This window comes from Rana temporaria, chromosome 4, assembly GCF_905171775.1.
Source record: "Rana temporaria chromosome 4, aRanTem1.1, whole genome shotgun sequence".
Taxonomy (NCBI): Eukaryota; Metazoa; Chordata; class Amphibia; order Anura; family Ranidae; genus Rana; species Rana temporaria.
In genome coordinates this window covers 133831082-133855196 of record NC_053492.1, presented here as the reverse complement: position 1 = coordinate 133855196, position 24115 = coordinate 133831082, and the positions used below count along the sequence as shown (strand labels likewise).

The window sequence follows — 24115 nt, the reverse complement described above, 5'->3', positions numbered from 1 at the left end:
AACCCACCAGAGGATCCAGGCAAATCAGCGCCAGATCCGCTACCTTATTCAGCAAAATGTGCTGCTGGAGCAGCAGCAATTAAAAAATATTGAGAAGCTGGAGCGCCTTCAGAAGCTCAATCAGAGTTATATCTGAAATTATGTTTTTATTAATAAATATTATTTTTTGGAAATGTTTCATTTCTTTTTGAGATAGATTTGTAGGTTTTTCAACACATCTAACTTAACATCAAACAAATCAACATCAACACATTTAACTTCATAATAAGCAAAAACATTTTATACTATTATTTTATTTAACAGTAACCTAGGACAAACTAAAGCACACGACACAGACACGACGAACACAAAATAAACAGTTGAAAAATGAACATAACAAAAGCAACAATATATATATATATACAAAGAGAGAGAGAGGGAGAGCAAGAAAGAGAGAGAATGCAGATGAGCTCTTGCAGACAGCCCAATGGTTGCAGTATAAATGCCGCAAAACAGTGTTTAACATAAGGTTCATTGTTATAGTTACACTTGCTGTTTAGATCCGGTCTGGTAGCTTGTAGCGGAGGCTGTTGGTGGATCCGCTGTGCCAGAGAGGTCATGAAGCTTTACTCAGCATGGAGGCAGCAGCAGGAGTATTAAAATATAATATAACTAGACAATGCATTTCCTGAGGAAAATGCGAGTGGGAATGCTGAATAGCTTAATTGGTGAGCCCCTTGCCAAAGACATTCACCATAACCACTACACTATCTTTAGGACACACAGCTTCTTTCTCTATCTGCAAAGTATAGCGTATGCTGACTTCCTGGTCGCCCCTCCCCCCTCAATAGGTTTCCCCTCCCCCCCAGGTCAGTGAGGAGGAATATTGCACTGAGGTCAGGAAAGTGATTTATAGAAAGAAATAACATTACAAACGCTTTTAATTCACAGATCTAATACATGATTTAAGCCTCCAAACAAAGCTTAATAAATCCTCAAACGTACATGCAATTGATACAACGACTACACCGTTTGAAATACACGGCCCTTGTAAACGCATCGATATGAAATTTATGTAGATAAACTTAAAAATGTGGCCATGTCTGCGATTTAGAAAAGAGCGTCTTTGTGAGTTCTGCAGCAACATTTTTTAGATAATTTAACATGAGAGTCTATGAGACATAATTTCTGGCTGTTGCTCCAATAACTAAAACTAAAATACGTATCGCAGACTTGATCACATTGCCATAAACCAGACAAGCATAGCTACGTTTTGATCTAAAAATTGTGTATGAAAAGTAGATCTTGTGGGCGTGAGACCAATTTGTTTCCCCTTTTTGTAAAGATATTTTTAATTACAAAGATCTAGAATGTTAAGGTCACATGACAGACTCTAAATCCCCTCCATAGGATTACATTATAACCTATCGCATTTTTGTGAAAAATTCGCAAAACGTAAATTGCGTTTTCACCAAAAAATTGTAAACGCTAACTATCTGAAAAGTCATAGCCGGATAGCTAAATATTTTGTGACCGCTTTACAGTTTTTTCAGTGTCTGTAAGTGAAAGTATGAAGTAGCTGAAACTTTTGGCAGGGCATGTGAATTCAAAGGGGAAAAGGATGTTCTCATTGACTTCAATGTTAAAAAAAGGGTCTTAAAAGCTAAAAATTTATAAAAGTGTAAAAAGTAGGAAAAAACTTGAACAAGTCCCATCATTTGCTGAAAGAGACGAACATTTTTACAGTTGAATGGTCTCAATAGCTGAAAGTATGCCGAAGTTACGCTGAACCAAAAAACGTAAGGAATAATAAGATTACTAAATTTACGGATATCAATACTGGAAATGTTTATTAAAGCATTCACACTAATTAAGATTAATACATTTACGGGTATCCATACTAGGAATGCTTATTAAAGCATTCCCACTAAGTATCACACAGGCACGATTTACAAGCAGTAGTGGTAATAGTAATACATAGCATAAAAACACTTGGGGAATACTTTACAGCATTAGTAGTGGTCATAATAGTCAATAGTGTACCAAAAAATTGGGACACAGGTGTCTTGACTGAGCTGTAATAGTAGTAGTAGACATTGACAATACAGTGTCAAATCACTCGGGCAAGAGGTGCCATGATGAACAGCAGTCTTAATAAGAGTATATAGGGTGTGAAATAACTGCTGACATAGGTGTCTTGACTGGGCAGCAGAAGCAGCAGTAGTAGTATTAACAGTAGTAGTTGATACAGAGTCATATCACATGGGCAGGAGGTGCCATGATGTACAGCAGTCTTAATAAGAGTATATAGGGTGTGAAATAACTGCTGACATAGGTGTCTTGACTGGGCAGCAGAAGCAGCAGTAGTAGTATTAACAGTAGTAGTTGATACAGAGTCATATCACATGGGCAGGAGGTGCCATGATGTACAGCAGTCTTAATAAGAGTATATAGGGTGTGAAATAACTGCTGACATAGGTGTCTTGACTGGGCAGCAGAAGCAGCAGTAGCAGTATTAACAGTAGTAGTTGATACAGAGTCATATCACATGGGCAGGAGGTGCCATGATGTACAGCAGTCTTAATAAGAGTATATAGGGTGTGAAATAACTGCTGACATAGGTGTCTTGACTGGGCAGCAGAAGCAGCAGTAGCAGTATTAACAGTAGTAGTTGATACAGAGTCATATCACATGGGCAGGAGGTGCCATGATGTACAGCAGTCTTAATAAGAGTATATAGGGTGTGAAATAACTGCTGACATAGGTGTCTTGACTGGGCAGCAGAAGCAGCAGTAGCAGTATTAACAGTAGTAGTTGATACAGAGTCATATCACATGGGCAGGAGGTGCCATGATGTACAGCAGTCTTAATAAGAGTATATAGGGTGTGAAATAACTGCTGACATAGGTGTCTTGACTGGGCAGCAGAAGCAGCAGTAGCAGTATTAACAGTAGTAGTTGATACAGAGTCATATCACATGGGCAGGAGGTGCCATGATGTACAGCAGTCTTAATAAGAGTATATAGGGTGTGAAATAACTGCTGACATAGGTGTCTTGACTGGGCAGCAGAAGCAGCAGCAGTAGTATTAACAGTAGTAGTTGATACAGAGTCATATCACATGGGCAGGAGGTGCCATGATGTACAGCAGTCTTAATAAGAGTATATAGGGTGTGAAATAACTGCTGACATAGGTGTCTTGACTGGGCAGCAGAAGCAGCAGTAGCAGTATTAACAGTAGTAGTTGATACAGAGTCATATCACATGGGCAGGAGGTGCCATGATGTACAGCAGTCTTAATAAGAGTATATAGGGTGTGAAATAACTGCTGACATAGGTGTCTTGACTGGGCAGCAGAAGCAGCAGTAGCAGTATTAACAGTAGTAGTTGATACAGAGTCATATCACATGGGCAGGAGGTGCCATGATGTACAGCAGTCTTAATAAGAGTATATAGGGTGTGAAATAACTGCTGACATAGGTGTCTTGACTGGGCAGCAGAAGCAGCAGCAGTAGTATTAACAGTAGTACTTGATACAGAGTCATATCACATGGGCAGGAGGTGCCATGATGTACAGCAGTCTTAATAAGAGTATATAGGGTGTGAAATAACTGCTGACATAGGTGTCTTGACTGGGCAGCAGAAGCAGCAGTAGTAGTATTAACAGTAGTAGTTGATACAGAGTCATATCACATGGGCAGGAGGTGCCATGATGTACAGCAGTCTTAATAAGAGTATATAGGGTGTGAAATAACTGCTGACATAGGTGTCTTGACTGGGCAGCAGCAGCAGCAGAAGCAGCAGTAGTAGTATTAACAGTAGTAGTTGATACAGAGTCATATCACATGGGCAGGAGGTGCCATGATGTACAGCAGTCTTAATAAGAGTATATAGGGTGTGAAATAACTGCTGACATAGGTGTCTTGACTGGGCAGCAGCAGCAGCAGAAGCAGCAGTAGTAGTATTAACAGTAGTAGTTGATACAGAGTCATATCACATGAGCAGGAGGTGCCATGATGAACAGCAGTAGGAATAGGAGTATATAGAGTGTCAAATAACTGCTGACATAGGTGTATTGACTGGGCGGCAGCAGCAACAGCAGAAGCAGCAGTAGTAGTATTAACAGTAGTAGTTGATACAGAGTCATATCACATGAGCAGGAGGTGCCATGATGAACAGCAGTAGGAATAGGAGTATATAGAGTGTCAAATAACTGCTGACATAGGTGTATTGACTGGGCGGCAGCAGCAACAGCAGAAGCAGCAGTAGTAGTATTAACAGTAGTAGTTGATACAGAGTCATATCACATGGGCAGGAGTTGCCATGATGTACAGCAGTCTTAATAAGAGTATATAGAGTGTGAAACAACTGCTGACATAGGTGTATTGACTGGACGGCAGCAGCAGCAGAAGCAGCAGTAGTAGTATTAACAGTAGTAGTTGATACAGAGTCATATCACATGGGCAGGAGGTGCCATGATGAACAGCAGTAGGAATAAGAGTATATAGAGTGTTAAACAACTGCTGACATAGGTGTATTGACTGGGCGGCAGCAGCAGCAGAAGCAGCAGTAGCAGTATTAACAGTAGTAGTTGATACAGAGTCATATCACATGGGCAGGAGGTGCCATGATGTACAGCAGTCTTAATAAGAGTATATAGGGTGTGAAATAACTGCTGACATAGGTGTCTTGACTGGGCAGCAGAAGCAGCAGTAGCAGTATTAACAGTAGTAGTTGATACAGAGTCATATCACATGGGCAGGAGGTGCCATGATGTACAGCAGTCTTAATAAGAGTATATAGGGTGTGAAATAACTGCTGACATAGGTGTCTTGACTGGGCAGCAGAAGCAGCAGTAGTAGTATTAACAGTAGTAGTTGATACAGAGTCATATCACATGGGCAGGAGGTGCCATGATGTACAGCAGTCTTAATAAGAGTATATAGGGTGTGAAATAACTGCTGACATAGGTGTCTTGACTGGGCAGCAGCAGCAGCAGAAGCAGCAGTAGTAGTATTAACAGTAGTAGTTGATACAGAGTCATATCACATGAGCAGGAGGTGCCATGATGAACAGCAGTAGGAATAGGAGTATATAGAGTGTCAAATAACTGCTGACATAGGTGTATTGACTGGGCGGCAGCAGCAACAGCAGAAGCAGCAGTAGTAGTATTAACAGTAGTAGTTGATACAGAGTCATATCACATGGGCAGGAGGTGCCATGATGAACAGCAGTAGGAATAAGAGTATATAGAGTGTTAAACAACTGCTGACATAGGTGTATTGACTGGGCGGCAGCAGCAGCTGAAGCAGCAGTAGTAGTATTAACAGTAGTAGTTGATACAGAGTCATATCACATGGGCAGGAGTTGCCATGATGTACAGCAGTCTTAATAAGAGTATATAGGGTGTGAAATAACTGCTGACATAATTGTCTTGACTGATCCAAAGGAGTCATGGGAGAAAATCATGTGGTCAGATGAGACTATAATATAATTTTTTGATCATAATTTCACTAACCGTGTTCGGAGGAAGAATAATGATGAGTACCATGCCAAGAACGCCATCCCTAATGTGAAGCATGGGGGTGGTAGCATCATGCTTTGGTGGTGTTTTTCTGCACATGGGACAGGGTGACTGCACTGTATTAAGGAGAGGATGACCGGGGCCATGTATTGCAAGATTTTGGGCAACAACCTCCTTCCCTGAGTTAGAGCTTTGAAGATGGGTCGAGGCTGGGTCTTCCAACATGAGAATGACCCAAAGCACACAGCCAGGATAACCAAGGATTGGCTCTGTAAGGAGCATATCAAGGTTCTGGCGTGGCCTAGCCAGTCTCCAGACCTAAACCCAATAGAGAATCTTTGGAGGGAGCTCAAACTCCGTGTTTCTCAGCGATAGCCCAGAAACATGACTGATGTAGAGAAGATCTGTGTGGAGGAGTGGGCCAAAATCCCTCCTCCAGTGTGTGCAAAGCTGGTGTAAAACTACAAGAAATGTTTGACCGCTGTAATTGCAAAGAAAGCCTACTGTACCAAATATTAACATTGATTTTCTCTGATGTTGAAATAGTTATATTCAGCACTGTAAATACATCAGGTCCGGGGCTTCATCAGGGAATGCATGGCAAGGGACCCTTCAGCGCCCTGAACCGACGACGGGTGCCAGAAAGTCACCGCCGATCCAGGACTCATTCATCTTTATGAATGTGAGTCTGTCCACGGAGTCTGTGGACAGACGGGTCCTCTTGTCCGTGACCACCCCACCTGCCGCGCTGAATGTCCGCTCAGATAGTACGCTGGAGGGGGGGCAAGACAATAACTCCAGCGCATACTGAGCGAGCTCGCGGCAGGTGTCCAATCTGGCAACCCAGTACTCCATGGGGTCGTCGGTGCTCATACTGTCAGAAGCACCGACGGACGCCATGTAGTCTGCCACCATGTGGGCCAGCCGCTGGTGGTGACTGCTGCTGCTGCTGCTGGTGGTGGTACTGGGTCGCTCGGTTTGGAAGAACATCCTCATCTCTTCCATTAGGTCCCCTGCTCGGCTGCAGCTGGGTGCAGCCACCTGCTGGGTGAGATGAGGGGGGACAACTGGAGGCCGGGGAGTTGCCTGCTCCAACCGTCTGACAATGGCTGCCTGCAGTTCCTCCATCCGGTGCTGCCTCCGGCTGGCTGGGATGAACTGCTCCAGTTTCCCCTTGCACCTGGGATCCAAAAGGGTGGCCATCCAGAAATCATCCCTCGTCTTGATGGTCTTAACCCGGGGGTCCCTCCTGAGGCATCTCAGCATGTGGGCAGCCATGGGGAAGAGCACAGCCCGCTGTGACTCCTCAATGCTGGCCAGGTGAATGAGGTGCGACTCTTCTTCCCTGAGGCGCTGCTGGTCAAACTCAGACATGCCCAACCCCCGGACTATCGGTGCCCCCAACACCGGCTCTCCCTCCTGACCAGGCCCTGACTCCGGGACGACACCAGCAACCACCTCCTCCTCCTCTTCATCATCATCCTCCTCCTCCTCCTCCTCCTCCTGGTCCTGGCCCTGGTCTCGGTGGAGCATTGCTGACTCCTCCTGCTCCACCAAGGCACTCTCCCCAGCCTCGAGCAGGCGATCTAGTGTCCTCTCCAGCATGAACAGTATTGGCAGCACGCTATTGAGGCCAATTTGCTCACTGCTGACCATCTTGGTCGCCTGCTCGAAGGAGGACAACACTTGGCAGACCTGGTTTATCTGCCCCCACTGCGCACAGGCGATGAAAGGGAGTTGTGGTGAAGCCCTCTGAGTGCCTAGTTCCATCAGGTACTCCCTCACCGCCCTTTGCTGCTCCCACAACCTCTTCAGCATGTGGAGGGTGGAGTTCCACCGCGTCACACTGTCCACAATCAGCCTGTGAAGGGGCAGATTGTACTTCCGCTGCAATTTGGACAGGGACGCGGTAGCGGTTGGGGAGCGCCTGAAGTGGCTGGCAATCCTACGCGCCTTTGCCACAATGTCACTCAACCCTGGATAAGTGCGCAGGAACTTCTGCACCACCAGGTTGAGGACATGTGCCAGACAGGGCACGTGCGTCAGACTGCCAGCATGGAGGGCGGCGAGTAGGTTGCTGCCGTTATCGCAGACAACCATACCTGGCTGGAGCCTTCGGGGTGTCAGCCACTTCTGGACCTGAGCTTGAAGTGCTTTCAGCACTTCTTCTGCAGTGTGTCTCCGGTCCCCTAAACTAACAAGCTGGAGCACGGCCTGACAGCGCACGTGCCCCACACTTGAGTAGCTACGGGGGCGCTTGCTGGGAGGCTCAGCAGCTGCGGAGACAGTGGCTTGAGGGAGACCAGCAGTTCTCCCCTGGACACCCCGGGGCGGCACCACAAGATCGGTTGCCGACGATCCCTCACCGACGCCTCGGAGGGAAACCCAATGGGCCGTGAAGCTGATGTAGCGTCCCTGCCCATGCCTGCTGGTCCAGCCATCCATTGTCAGATGAACCCTGTCGCTGACAGCGTGATCCAGCGACAGGGTTACATTCTGCACAATGTGCTGGTGTAGGGCAGGGACACCAGTCCTGGCAAAGAAATGGCGGCTGGGGACACGCCATTGGGGTTGGGCCTGCTCCAACATCTGCCTGAAGGGGTTGCTGTCAACTATGTTGAAGGGCAGCAGATGTTGGGCAATAACCCTTGCCAGGAGCCCATTGAGGGAACGCACACGTCGGTCTCCAGGGGGGAAGGGAGTGGTGCGGTCAAAGGCGTCTGAAATCGACGCCTGGCGCCGGACGGCAGTGCGGGACACAGACGTGGAGGGTGCTGTGGAAGTAGAGGTCTGGCTGCCGGTACCAGTACCTCTACTAGAGGGAGCGGGGGGGCATGACCTGCTGGAAACAGATGAAGATGTGGCAGGGGCTGCTGTACCCTGCTCACTTGTGGTGGTGGCGCTGCTACCACCACCACGCTTCATCTCCTCATACAACGCCCAGTGGTTTATCCTCAGGTGCTGGTTCAGGGCTGTGGTACCCACCCGAGCCAAACACTTCCCTCTCTTCACCCTCACTTTACAAATCCGGCAGATGGCCACGGTAGGGTTGTCTGCCACCAGGGTAAAGAAATTCCAGACAGGTGACTTCAGCACCGCCCTCCTGTCAGATGGGGTGACGCTTACTTGCACCTGCTGGGATTCGGTGCGCACAGGTGGAGCTGCCTGCTGCTGCTGCTGCTGCTGCTGCTCCTCCTCCTGACACCTCCTGCTGCCATCACCAGTGGAGACCCTGACGATGGTCTCCCTGGTGGTGACCTGGCGCACCGTTTCACCAGGGTGCCTACCTTCCCCGTCGTCACTGACGTAGTGAGCCGACGCGTCAGATGGCAACCATGATGGGTCACCCTCTTCGCCCCCAGAGATGTCAGACCAAGGGCTGAGATGTGTTGGTCTGAGGGAACCACGTGACATGGAGCCTCTAGCCTGGCTCCGCTGTCCCCTCACCCACGCCTGGGTCTGACTAGGTGCTGCTGTTTCCTGCACCAAAACAGCAGCACCAGTTTGAAGGGATGTCTCTGGGATACTGCCAGCAGGTATCCCATCCTCCTCATCCATCCCTTCAAAAAGGTCCTGACCATCAGGACAGAGCTGGAGGTCTGCCTGATGCATGGCCTCCCCCAAGAGATCCCTATCACTGTCGCTGTCGAACAGTAAGATGCTGGACTCTTGGGGGCTGGGGGGGGGTAGTACAGGCAACGGTGTAATGGTGGTACTACTGTGAGTCGGGACCGACGACTCAGTGGCACTGCTGTGCCCCATGTAGTCCACCACTACTTGAGCCTGAGATGGCAATATCGGGCGGCTGCCCGATGGGAAGAACTCCCGGATCAGGCGTACTCCCCTTGCACCCGATCCTCTACCACTAGTAGGGGCACGAGAGGTACCCCGTGCTGGCAGCGATCCAGCACTGGGAGTAACTCCCCTACCCCTACTGCCACGGCCACGGATGCCGCTCATAATTGCTGATATGTGTGTGGGGGGGTTAAACTTTATTGGGGGGGAAAATGTGAACAAAATGTGTTTTTGTGTTTTTTTTACAAGACAGGCACGCAGACAAAGACGTACACAGACAGCTACTAAACTATAAGAAAAGTAGTACACCAGACAAGGACTACAAAATTAAAGAAAAAAAAAAAAAGCACTAAACAAACACTAACTTTTTTTTTTTTTTTTTTTTTTAAACACAAAACACAGACACTAAACACACACTAAGCTAAGCTAGATGAAATAAATGTACACTAACAGTGTGTACACTTACTACACAAAATTTAACTAAACTGAACACAAAACTTAGCTTTTATAAAAGCTCTTTAGGGAAAACTAAACAAAATTTGAACTGAGATGCCTATCAAATATCACTGAACAGCGAACCTGCAAGATCTGACAGTAACACAAGATGAACAAAACTTAGCTTTTAGAAAAGCTCTTTTATAAAGCTCAGATCAATATGTGTTCTGAAATCTCTTGCAAATATAACTGAACAGGGAGGATTGCAGGATCAAACAGTAACACAAATGAAAAAAACAGCACAAAACAGCACAAAACGTAGCTTTGAAAAAAGCTCTTGGGTCTATTGCTTTGAAAAAAGCAGTTGATATACTGGAAAAGATCCACTGGAATCACTAAATAGCAATGCTGGTGATGATCTAAATCAATCAAGAACAAAGACACAGGAAACCAGGAACACAGAAACAGCCTCCACACTCTATAGCCAGCTTCTGAATCTGCAATGAAATGGTGCTGGGAGTGAGCTTATATAATGTCCATGCAGGCAGGTTCCTATTGGTTGCTAACCTGTGACGAGTGTGGAAGGAGAACTCTGATTGGCTCTGATGCAAAAGGGCGGAGCAAATAATCGCGCAATATTCCTATTGCCGAATATTCGCATTGCGAATATTCGGCAATATAAAATGATCGCTTCAGCTACTCGGCCCAATGGCTCTAATCATACCAGCAATGCTTTCAGACGTCTATGGAGATCACTAGGATGTGATCTGTTTTAAAAATGAAACTGTAAAAATCGCTCTGATGCGGAAGATCGGGGCGAGGAAAATAATCGCGCGATATTGCGTTTGCCGAATAATCGCATTGCGATCTTTCTGGAAAATTCAATGAACGCTTCAGCTACTCGGCCCAGGGTCTCTAATGATACCAGCAATGCTTTTAGACGTCGATGGAGATATCTAGGATGTGATCTGATTCAAAAAAAAAATTGTAAAAAATCGAATATTCGGAATTGCGAATATTCACCGCGAATTTCGAAATATAGCGCGATTTCTCGAATATGCTATATTCGAGTCGAATATTCGCAATGCGAATATTCGTGAGCAACACTATTTGTGGCATCAATACAATACTGCTGTGTGACTTTTGAGGAAGCATTATATATTCATGTTGTAGGAAAAATGAAAAATCTATGCGATTGTCCTGAATCCTTAAGTAGAATATTAACAGGGGTTATTAGTTGTCATGGCAAACTATTGCTCAAAACATTATGTCATAGGATTTATCCACAATCTGTGGGACATATAAATTGCCAGGTCGCCATAAAAGCTCAGACAATAGTAGGCTTTTCAGTAGTGGATAACAGTACACTGGACTGTCTTTCACAGGGGAGCAGTATTTTATAAGTAGTGACTTTTTGAGTTACCTGTTGAGGTCAAAGATGTGTACAGGAGGTTGTGCCAAGTGCCTAGGCATTACCCTAATTCCTTTAGCCATTTTATGTGTACTGGCCAACATTTTACTGTTTTTTCCTGCTGGAAAGGTTGCAGAAAGCAATGATCACATAACGAGGGAAGTTTTCTACCTTGGTGGACTGGCGGGATCTGGAGTGCTGGTGAGTAGAGCACAATATACCAATATGTATGAACTGTGAAACCCTTGTTAGACTGAAGATTAAAGAGATGAAAAGGGAGTATTTTAGGAGGCTTTCTGAAAAATAAAGAAGACCTTAGCTGAAGTCCTATATAAACGGCAGTTATTTACTAGCGCATGGGATCTTCACATTATTTGTCAGCGATAGCAAAGTAACAATAGTACAATTATAGGGTGCTTGCAGTTGATTATAAGCTCAATTCACAAAAGCATATTACATGCAGTATTTTTATAAACAAGGTTATTTGTTTTTTAAAAATTAAATGCATTGCTATCAGATGAATTTATCACACTCATTTTATTATTTTTTTTAGTAAAGAATTGAAAATATAACCATGTAAGATGTAGATACAAATCATATTTAAGAGATAAAATAGCAATGCATCAAAATAGAAATAGTAAATATCGATTTCAGGAGAAAAATAAATTCTACATACAGTAATACTATTTGGATGAGAAACACTTTGTGAGATAAAGTAAGGAACACCATTAACACATACAATTTAGTGAATAGACTCTTACGGGAATTGTTTTATACTTCCGAAAATAATATGACATTTTGTATATGTGGCTAACCAACATGGGTGCAATGTTTTAAATGTTTTTGAGTCACTAATGCATCAATGGTTGGACATTTAGATATCCAACAAATGATCAGGTTTGTGCCAAAACAGGTAAGGTAGAAGGTTATGCTGCTTAAAGCAGATTTAAACCCAAACACTAATATTTAATATATATGCGATTTCAGAAGTTGTGTTCAATAGTTTCAAATCAGCAGCTTTTATCAAAATATCCCCCAGACCTGCCAGGCAGATCCTTGTCCAAGCACTTCCATAGGGAAACAACACTCTGCCCTTGTCTCCCACGCATGTTCTTGCTTCATCACCCTGTCACATGTAGCTCCGCTAAAGACTTCAACCAGCAATACTGACAAATATTTTGCAGGCATGGTCCATTAGGAAGGCGGGCCAGAGTAAAGATATGTAGTTGATGCTGGAGCAAGTACATTTAGACAGGAAATTCTGAAAGGGGCTATAGGAGATCAGCAGGTGCAGCTGAAGGTAAAACAGTGGAAAACAGTATTTTGAGAAATAAATGGCAATCATTTATAATTTACAGTGCAGAGAGAAAGCTAAATGGCTGGCCCCCGCAAGAAAGCTAAATTACTTGCATCCATTCAAGCAAGCTAAATGGCCTGTCCTTTTCAATAGCTCTTGACCAGCAGAAGTCTGTCTGCCACGACAGACCTGACAAAAAACGCAATCATATACTGAGAGTAAGTAAGGCTGTTCTTCATTTATAGTATTTCTCCCAATACAGCATAAAATACCTAGCTGTGTGTACACTTCCCTCAATTCACACAAATGTTGCAGTATTATTTCTCTACTTTTTATTTCACTTTCAGTAAATTATTTGCTTTAAAACTGCTGATTGTGTCCTGCAGTTCTGAAGTCAACGGACCATCAACACTGAAGCCTCGTACACACGACCGAGGAACTCGACGGGCGAAACACATCGTTTTCCTCATCGAGTTCCTTGTTAGGCTGTCGAGGAACTCGACAAGGCAAGTTTCTCCATTCCCGTCGAGGAAATAGAGAACATGCTCTCTTTTTGGCTCGTCGAGTTTCTCGACAGTTTCCTCGACGAAAATGTACACATGACCGGTTTTCTCGGCAAAAAAATATCTCCCATCTGTTTTTTCCCGAGAAACTCGGTCATGTGTACGAGGCCTTAGGCATGCATATTTTTATATACCAGGGGGAATATTTAGATTTTCTTTGAGTGACTTTTATTATGCAAAAAAAATCAAAGGAGTGGTAGAATTTAAGGACAGCACTACATGTTTTTTTTATTCATTTAAAATAGTTTACAAATAAATACATTACAAAACACAGTCCAAATAGAACAATTGAACTCCGTACACAGCACAATAAATAATAAGACCATGACAAACATATAAAACATATAGACATGTGTTTTCCTAAAACCCTTTACATTTATCATGGCAGCCGTAATCATTCCCTAATACGGAGTAAAGGGACATCAGGAGAGGCGTGGTTTCCCCAAATCTGAGTGTATATGATTCAACCAATCTTTACCAAAAAAAATCTAGTGGTTACCAGGTCTTTACACCCATACCTCGTCTACAACCCCTTCCCTCATTTTCCCTCTCCCACCTCCATCATCATCTGCCTGCCCCAACTTCATGTGTTGTAATGTGGAAGAAAAGACAAAAAAATTCAACCCAATAGTGATACTGGGGAAGAAAAAACTCAGGCCTCCTACACACGGCCGAGTTTCTCGGCAAAAACCAGCAAGAAGCTTGCTGGGTCTTTTTTTTTGCCGAGGAAACCGGTCGTGTATACACTTTTCAACGAGGAAACCGCCGAGGATCTCGTCGGGCCAAAAATAAAGCATGTCTTCTTTTTCCCCTACGGCAATGGGAAAATTTGGCTCGCCAAGATTCTCGGCGGCTTCACAAGGAACTCGACGAGCAAAACTATGTGTTTTGCCCGTCGAGTTTCTCGGCCGTGTGTACGAGGCCTGAGAATGACTTTTGTCCTTCCCTATCCCCTTTCCCGTCTCTCACCTTTTAATCACACCCTTTTATCCCCTACACACTCCCTCCCTAATACCCACTCAGGCTTATAATAGGCATTCTATTAACAGTGAAAAAATAAACCTCCATCTCTATTTTATACTCAATAATAATAATAAAGAGAATTTGGGCAACACTCCCAAGAGAATTTTTAGGTTACTTTAAACAATTATTTATTGCAACTACACACTCAACCCTAATGGATGCTATATAGTCTAAGTCAACTGACAACAGTGAAAGAATGAGAGATGAAGCCTCTCCTATTATAAGGCACAAGCCATATTAGTCAAATATATACTATTTAAATTAAGAGACCTCTGCATCATTAATTATTTCACCAATGGTTTCCATTTTATAGATGATTTTTCCTGCGCTGGTATTTTTGGGTATGAAGAAAAATGACTGCTGTGGGTGCTGTGGCAATGAAAGCTGTGGCAAGAGATTTGCAGTAAGTACATACAAACATGGGTAGGCATTTTCCTATATACTGTGTTGATTATAAACAATAATTACATTCAGTGGGTAAGCAACAACAAATTTTATTTTACTCTATACAGAAATATATGTGGTTTGTTAGACAACTCTACAGATGCCCAATCATTTTTACAGTGCTTGGAAGGGCTACTCCCCTACCGCTGCTACCTGCTCCCATTCCCCGTCTCCCCCATTCCACCAGGGAGCCCAGGACTTCTGTAAGCAGTTAGGATGGCTGTGATGAATGAAGCCAGAAATTTAGTTTGTTGTCACTTCGGTTTCAGTGCTGTCACTGCTACTGTGTTTGATCAAATGCTTTGAAGGGCAACGGAGATGTCAAGGGTTTAATAGATCCCTGATGTCTTAATAAAGGGTCAAGGGTACCCGTAACTCCTAAAACTATCATAAGTGACGTGTTCACCCCTTGTCATAGGAGTAAAGTTAAATTAAAAAGTGTAGAAACATGTTTTAATATAATAATGAAAAAATAATAATTTAGAAGCACCTTCCTCCTCCCATGTTCACATGCAAATGCAAACGTGCACGTATATGTAAATAGTGATTGCACCACACATGTGAGGTATTACTGTGAACATCAGAGTGAAAGCATTAATTCTAGTGCTAAAGCTCATGATTAACTCTAAATTGATAACCTGTAAAGGCTTTTAAAGCATTGCCTATCAACGATTTTAGGTACCGTAGTTTGTTGCTATTTCACAGGCTTATACAAGTTTAAATCTTGGCATGATTGGTATCTATTTACTTGACGCAACCTCATATTTCATACTTAAAAACAAATGGGTGTTATATATTGTGTTTGTGTGCATTCAAGTTTATTTCAGTATATATTTTTTTCTAAACATTTTTTATTTGATGTTGATAAATATCTGCGCAAATATCATGTGATATAAAAAATTTGCAACAGCCATCATTTTATCCTCCAGGGCCTTTGGTTTCGGATAATATACAATGTTTGGTGGGTTCTAAGAAATTTTCTATAAAACATGCAGATTCTAACATGTATGTGTAAAATGTAATAATTGCCCCAGTAGCCAAATGGTCAAGCGATGGAAATGAAAGCAACCATAGGTGCTGAGATTTACAGTACTATATGCTTTATAGGGTTAAATAATACTGTATTTCAAACATGACAGGGTAGAGCCCAAACCTCACTTATTAAAATGCAACTTTAATCTGCAATAATTAATCTTTATTTTTATACTCTGCTCACTTATTTTAGCTATTAATTTATAGATTAACTAGTTTGCTATTTATCTGTAAAAGAAGTTTGATAAATCTGTTTATTATTTCTCTACAGAGTTTTTCTTCCATCCTCTTTGCTGCTGTTGGATTTGTCGGAGCCGGCTATAATTTTATTATTTCTATAGTGGCTATCAATAAAGGACCAAAATGTTTTTTTGGAAAAGATGGTCAGGCACCTGGGATCTGGGATTATCCTTTTAGTGATGGGTAGGCTTAATTTAATATTGTCCATATAAGTGTGATATTATAAAGATAAAATAAGAAAATGAAATAAAAAATATAGAAACCTTTAAAAAAAATAGAAGAAGGTTGCATTATCAGAATTAATTTTTATTTTCTCTATATACAGTATTTTCCAGTTCTTGGTGTACTTTCTTTTCATTGTCCCTGCATGGGCACATAACAGCAAATGACATGCTAAATTATATAACAAATTTTATTTTCAGCAATGAGAGCCAACATGAGTTAACACATGACTGAAAATAACCATGTATGTGTACTGAACTGTAAGATAATATAATGATTTATGAGAAAATGAAACTTTCAACAGTTTAAGGGGTTGTAAAGGTTTGTCTTTTATTTTCTAAATAGGTTCCTTTAAGCTAGTGCATTGTTGGTTCACATACCTTTTCCTTCCATTTCCCTTCTAAATGTTTTTTTTCTTTGTTTGATTTTCTCACTTCCTGTTTCTCTTCAGTAAGCTTTCCACAATCATCCGAGCCGTGGAAAGTCATTTAGAACAGCTTACTGAACACCTTACTGAGGAGGAACAGGAAGTGAGAAGTTCAGACAAAGAAAACAAAGAAAAACACTTTTTAGAAGGGAAATTGAAGGAAAAGGTAAGTGAACCAACAATGCACTAGCTTAAAGTAACCTATTTAGAATATAAAAAACGAACCTTTACAACCCCTTTAAATGTTAATTTAATGGAAAAAAATTAAAAACGAAATCATATTTATGTTTGTAAACTTTAATAAATAAATAATTGAACTAAAGCCCATCTTTGGGCAAATTGGAGCCCCACCAATTCCACCCCCTTCTAACCCAATCACAAGATAAAAATAAAATAAAAATAAAGAATTGCCTTACGTAAGCTATCTGTATCCCTCGCTGGCATTGTTTTAAGGTAATGGTGATCTAGCACTGCAGTTCATGGCATCATCAAGCTGGACAATCTTTTCAGAGGACCTGCCGCTGAACAGCTAATAGAAAGTGTCCACGTCATTTAGGCATCAAAACCATTTTATGTGGCAAAGGCAATTTAGATTATCACACGGTAACCACTTACCGTAATATACAAGCTCATTGCGAGTCTTATCGACCACTGGTTCCCTCTCATCTACTCTATCCTATATGCAACCACCATCGGCCTTCTTATGTTTAGTCCCTACAACTTCCTAAAGTACAACCCTTCATATTCAGCTACTACAAGCCCCCTTCTCCAATTTGCAGCCCCCTCACATCCATGTCCATTACATTCAGACACTAGCTGCCTTTCCCAAATGAAAACCCTGTAAAAATGTGAAGTACCAGTCCCACAACCCTAATGTCATTATTCTCATACTCCACCAGTCTCCCGTAAGGTAAAGCACCCTCATATTCAGACGCCACTGGACCCATCATATTCAAATACCAGCCCCCCCCCCTCTACCCACGGTAAACCACTTCATATTCACACATCACCACACTCCCTAATGTTCAACCCCCTCATATTAAGTCAACATCAGCTCCCCTCATTTAAAACCTCAAATCCATCCAAAAAATGGAACTCGCTGCCACTTATTATAGCCTCTGTAAAATTGTGTTTAATATAAATGTCCTATGATAGATTGGTAATTAGTGTAAATTCAGATGAAACACTGGTGATGAGTGAAAATGTTGTTGATAATTTGACTGTCAATGTAAATGCAACCATTACATTAATGGTTGGAGCAGAACTCAATTGTGAAATTGGTGATCACAGTACCCCTTTACATTTGCAATTGTCCCTCTTGATATTATTATTGCATGAAAATGATCCTGTCACAGTGGTGGTTAATATAGATGCCCCCCTTACATAGTTGGCCACTGCAGAATCCCCTTGTTAAAGTGGTGGTCCATGAAAATGCCCACATTACATTGGTGGTCATTGCAAAATCTCTGACCACCAGTTTCACAAAAACATTCTTTACTTACCACCAATAGCCCTAATATAATAATGGTCAGTGTAAATACCTCCCTTACATTCGTAATAATGGTGAAAATCCCTCTTTTGTTGATAGTCAATGGCAGGAAGCCTCCTATTATTACTGTCATTGAGAAAAAGGGCACCCATTCAATGGTGTTCAGCGGTTACTTATCTGAAGAAAAACCTGTGAAAACAGCATAGGAGTTTACTCTGCTGGCTTCTATAGTTGATGTTGGTGCTGTAACTACACCAATAGGGAGAAATCGATCCACCTACAGAGCAGGAACTGAAGCTCTATGCAAGTACCTCAGATGGCATCCAGCCTATGAGGTTTTGGGGCCTGCTCCAGACAGCAATGGCTCCTTCTTTTAATGGACCCCAGGATCTGAGATCCCCTTTGTGCTTATACAGGGGGTTTATCCACCATTGCTAATAGATTAACCATTGTAAAATAACCCATTACTAGGATACATGCTACATACATTAGCAGAAATTAAAAAGTGATGAAGCTCAATGGTGCATTTTTGATTAAATGGCCTTTCATCTCAGAGTAAACAAGACGACATTACTAAATCTGCTTTAAACATCGGTAATTTATTCATGCATATGAAATAAGACTGCATTTTTAATTGAACCTTTTTTTTTCTTTTTTTTTTTAAGGAATTACCTTGGAAACCAGACATTATGGAATACATGTCAAACATATACTAATGGTGATTTCAAAGTAAATACAGAAACCACCATAACCTGGAACCTGACCCTCTTCTCTATGCTTCTGATTATGGGTGGGATACAAGCTGTACTCTGTGCTGTACAAGCTATCAATGGATTAATAGGAACAATCTGTGGAGATTGCAAGTGCTGCGGGTGCTGCGGGGTAAGTTGAAATAACCTTCCAAGTAATACTGCTCAGTAAAATGTTTTATATGTTTTATATAAACATAAAAGTTATGCAGCTAAACAGGGAAGTACAATATTAAAAGATGTTAAACGGGCAAAAAAGTTTACATATGCATGGGACAGACCAAGCCTCCTGCTCCCAAATAAAATCCACTCACATATAAATCCACTCACATACTAAATGGGCAGAATGAAGATTGTATCATACTTACCAGTAATTTTCCTTTCCTGGTGCCTATCCATGGCAGCATACGCTCCCACCCTCGGTATTCTATATTACGGAGAATGTTGGGGGAGGGGCTATGCCTTTAATTTATTCTATTCACTAGCCCTGAAGGAGGAGTCGAGGCGGAGCTCTATCACAAGTATACTGCCATGGATAGGCACCAGGAAAGGAAAATTACTGGTAAGTATGATACAATTTTCCGTTTTTTATTCCCCCCTCGAATCTACAGTGACTGCACTTCCAAGTGCACTTTCAGTGCAATTTCAAGTGCACTTTGCACTTGTAGTTTGCACTTGTAGTGCAAAGTGGATTTTCCTTTCGTAAATAACCCCCAATGTCTTTTTTTCAGAGGTTTGCTAAAGTAAATCCAATTAGAGGTCAGTCCCTAATTACTGAGTAGATTGGACTACCGAATGGATTCACTGATTCTCTGGTTAAGCCTCTTAACATGCCTGGCATACAACTTTACAAAATTGTCACCAATAAAGGTTACTTTAGGGGTTTTCCACACACAAAAGTACCTTCTGCCCAGTGCTTTGGCACACTTTCTGAGTGAACAGGATACAGACCTGAAACACATATCTGCACAAGCCTAATGTGAATCTCCACCTCTACCTATCAAATGCCAGGTCACCAGTTCTCTAAGAAAAACTGACTCCGTTGTAGCTGACACCACACTGCCTAAGTGCCAAAAAAATGTATTGTCTATAGTTCTGCATTAACTGTATATTTAGCCCCTTCCTTTAATGGCCATGGTTCAATTACAAGATTTAATGGCCACTAATAATTGTTATCTTATGTTTACAACACCTTGATTAGCAGCCATACTGTGAACTACAGTTCATGATAATTATTCAAACAAAATAACTTTCAAAAAGTGGCACATCCAGGAAAACAATAGCAAAAAACATACCAACAAGATTAGCGATGAGACACCCCCAATTAAATTAAAAATATACATTTTATTGTAGACATGTTAAAAAAAATAGTATTTAATAAATAGTTAATATCAACATAAAGGGGGGATTCATCCCCATATAAAAAGGGAGCCTCCCCTATGTATTTCTCTCTCAAACAATACAGGACATAAAAAAACATACAAATAAATAATATGGCAATTATGCATGTAATACAAGTAGTCTTGTCCAATTCTTTATGGTCAACATGTTTCACTTGAATTGTAGCTTCTTCAGGACCGTGTGACTTTGAGGGAACAACACTGTTATCAAACAAACAAGCAAACATTTGACTTGACTATATATTACAGCAATCTTATAAATAACTAAATACAGGCATACCCCACTTTTAAGTACACAATGGGGTTTATTTACTAAAGCTGGAAAGTGCAAAATCAGGCTCACTTCTGCACAGAAACCAATGCACGTCCAGGTTTTATTACCAGGCTTAATTGAACAAGCTGGGGTTAGAAGCTCATTGGTTTCTTTGCAGAAGTGATACTGATTTTTCATTTTCCGGCTTTACTAAATAAACCCCATTGTGTACCTAAAAGTGGGGTATGCCTGTACAGAGACTGCATAGCTTACACAAAATGGCAATAATCAATGGAGTCCACAGGATCCAGTCTAGGGGGCGGACAAAGGGGACCCAGGTAAAGCAAACCCCAAAGAAGAGCAGAACAGGAAACGGCGGGACTGCCTATGAAATAAATAGGCCACAGGTATACATGTTACTCTACAGGTACACACAGGTTATATCTAATACCTCCCATTGGTAATGTTCAAAGGATTACTAACATGAATTCTATTCTGTACACTACGCAGGCTCTGTATTTCGTTATTTATAAGATTGCTAGAATATATATATATATATATATATATATATATATATATATATAATACACTACAAGTCTAATTTTTGTTCATTTGTTTGATGATAACAGAGTTGTTAGGTTGACCATAAAGAATTGGACAAGACTACTTGGATTACATGCACAACTGCCATATTATTTATTTGTATGGTTATTTATGAACTCTATTATAAGGCCCCTGTTTATATGGGGATGTATTTTTAAATACTAGCTTTTTAACCTGTCTACAATAAAATGTATATTGTTTGTATAATTGGGGAAGTCTCATATTGTGCCTTTAAAACCCACTATTGACAGTACAAGCTATTCCCTGCTTTTTTCATTAGAATGAAGTTTGTATATTAAGAAGGAACAAATGACATAGCTGAGGCAAGGTTTCATTAATCATTTTCATCTACAAGTGCAAAGTGCACTTGAAATTGCACTGAAAGTGCACTTGGAAGTGCAGTCGCTGTAGATCCGAGGGGTAGATCTGAAATGAGAAGAAGCTCAACTGATTTTATTATTTTATTTATTATCCAATCATGTGCAAGCTAAAATGCTGTTTTTTTGTTTTCCTTGCATGTCCCTCTCGGATCTACAGCAACTGCACTTCCAAGTGCACTTTCAGTGCAATTTCAAGTGCACTTTGCACTTGAAATGTGCACGTGTAGTGCATAGTGGGTTTGCCTTTGGTAAATAACCCCCAATGTAACATTGTTTTAAGGAATCATCAAGTGCTGTTTTTTTTTTTTAGGGTAACATTCTTTGTTTTTCTGTACATTAAACCTACTAAACAAATAATTGATACCAAATTTGTGCCTCCTGTTTTTTCCCATTGGTCACAGGTGTAATATGCATTAACATTTGTTCAGTAACAGAAACATCTATTTTCTCTCACTCAGAATGATGGACCTGTTTAACTCCTGGTGATTTCTGAATTACACGACTTGTGTGCCTAATGTACAAATATCATCAAGCAAAGAAAGTGGAGCTAGACTACAGATGAAGAGCCTGTATGACTCTGACTGAATGTTGTATTGTACAACACCAGAAAATCTTGTGATATTGTAAACAATGTATTTGATACTACAACTGTTACCCACTGTACCCGTAAATCTCACTATTATCTGTTTTGCATTATTTATTTTGCACTAGGACTGCCATTGCCCAAAAAAATGGCCTGTGCGCTACATGAGGCTCTCAGCTTCCTCCGATATTGCTGGGCAACCTCTAGGCAGGTACTTTCCAAAATTCTTGTCTGAACACGTACATATTATACTTAACATAAGCATTATAGCAACATAAGATTATTTTTAATAAAAGCTTATTAAGTCTTATTTTGTTTTGTAGTGTGCGCCAATAAGTTATTACATCCGAATGGGCCTTATCAACTGCTGTTATATTATACTGGCTTTTATGATTACCTTTTACCTACAGCAGCATGGAAAGCTGGTTATTTTATGGTCTTGCGGTGCTCCTACAATGTTAGAAGAGAGAAGACTTGCGGAGCCATACTAGGCAGAGACGATAAGAAGACCCATGAACCAGGTGAAAGGTCAGGGAAAGAGTCAGACAACTCAATCCAGAGAGAGAGAGAGAGACATGAGGTGGGTACACAGGAAATCAGTCCAACAAAGAAACAGACAGGGGGTAGGTGTACGGGTGTCAGAGAATGTGAGGGACCAGACACACAGGAGTGACAGGACAGAGTAGGGTCTCAGAAGGTCAGAAACTAGAAACACAAACTGTAGCTAGGAACTCTTGGAGCAGGGGAATATGGTTAGGTATAACGTATTGTTCAGGCAATAGGAACTGATATGAGCATGACTTAAATAACAAGGTAGACTGTGAGGGTAAGCAGCAAGTGGCCATGAAGCAAGGTATATTAGTCAGCAGGTGAGGTGGGTGATGCGCCTAGCTACCAGCTCTGCACAGCAAGGAAACGAGAACAAAGAACATACATGTAGAACCACAGGTATTAGCAGAACCACCAACAAGGATGTAAGAACAAACCAAGAAGCTACTTATCTGAATGTCAGAAAGAAATATACTATATAAGTCAAAGTGTGATTAAATCTTATTCTATGTTGTTTTCAGAAATAAAGACATGCCAGAGCTGCCATATTTTAATATATACAGTATGTTACCGAAATTAAATTACAATGCGTTATACTGTAAGATACAGTAAATTACATTTGCTTAGATATTGTTATATCCAACTGGGGAATTGGGTTTGATTGCTCTGCCTTACACAATGTCTTTTATTCCTTCGGTATGAGATGTTCTAAAGATACAAAACTCAGTCTGAGTGCGTTAAATTACTCATAATTGGTAGAGTCTACAGAACAGTTAGGCCCCTTTCACACATGCGGACCGTATGTCTGTTTTTTCATCCATCCGTTTACGGATGAAAAAGGGACATACATGTATCCCTATGAGATAGCGGGTGTCAGCGGATGAACATCTGCTGACACACGATCTCATCGGTCGCCGATATGCTCCATTTCTGCAGACGGAGGAAAATCCTATTTTTCCATCCGTCTACAGAGTGGATCGGTTGAACACAGACAGACGGTCCGTGTTCATCCGATCCCCTCATAGAGGAGAGCAGAGATTTGACAGGGCGGTCCCTGCACAGTGTGCGGGGACCGCCCTGTCATCTGCCGGCTCAGCTGGGATCAATGGAGCAATCCCCGCTGAGCAAGGGCATATTTACTGAACGGATCATCAGAAAGTAAATATTTGCTATATTATGGGGAACATCTAGAAAGGTTAATTGCAACCTTGAATACCTTCTAAGAAACAATAGTGCACTTCCTGACATACAACTGTGCCTAGGCATGTCTATTCCCTAATGCCGCGTACACATGATAATTTTTCAGCATGAAAAAAACGTTGTTTTTAAAAAACGTAATTTAAAATGATCGTGTGTGGGCTGCACATCGTTTTTCAGGTTCTGAAAAACGACAAAAAAAAATCGAGCCTATGGGAAAAACTGCAATGGAGCATACAACTGGTCGGGATTCCTGACCAAAGCTCCATCACAGTTTTCCTGTCGGGGAAACTGGCCGTGTGTAGGGGGAAAGGCTGCTCAAGCAGGTTCTCAGCTTTCTCTTCGGGATTTCCGATGGGAACTTTTCCCGTCTGAAATCCTGCACGTGTGTACGGGGCATAACAGTTGCATACTGCATCTGCAGTGTTAGATCATCTGAGGCACTGTTGCCTTTGGCTGTTAGTCTCACAAGATTAGGATTATTATTTTGTGATGTCATCACTGAGCTGCTCACTGTTCTC

General features: G+C 41.8%; 1 protein-coding gene across 1 annotated transcript; it reads left to right on the top strand.

The window, feature by feature from the left end:
• The first annotated feature begins 11043 nt into the window (after positions 1-11043).
• LOC120936598 (transmembrane 4 L6 family member 4-like) lies at positions 11044-22158 on the top strand. The gene is made up of 5 exons (XM_040349069.1): positions 11044-11344; positions 14340-14429; positions 15774-15925; positions 18546-18762; positions 21724-22158. The coding sequence occupies exons 1-5, from the start codon at positions 11171-11173 to the stop codon at positions 21739-21741; spliced, it is 651 nt and encodes a 216-aa protein (XP_040205003.1). The 5' UTR covers positions 11044-11170; the 3' UTR covers positions 21742-22158.
• Positions 22159-24115: the final 1957 nt, after the last annotated feature.

What these genes read in the sequence shown, in the direction of transcription:
- LOC120936598 (XM_040349069.1), top strand. Translation starts at nt 11,171, where the DNA reads ATGTGTACAGGAGGTTGTGCCAAGTGCCTAGGCATTACCCTAATTCCT. An exon ending in GCTGTGGCAAGAGATTTGCA is followed by an intron (nt 14,430 to 15,773) that starts GTAAGTACATAC and finishes ATTTCTCTACAG; the next exon opens with AGTTTTTCTTCCATCCTCTT. An exon ending in GATTATCCTTTTAGTGATGG is followed by an intron (nt 15,926 to 18,545) that starts GTAGGCTTAATT and finishes TTTTTTTTTAAG; the next exon opens with GAATTACCTTGGAAACCAGA.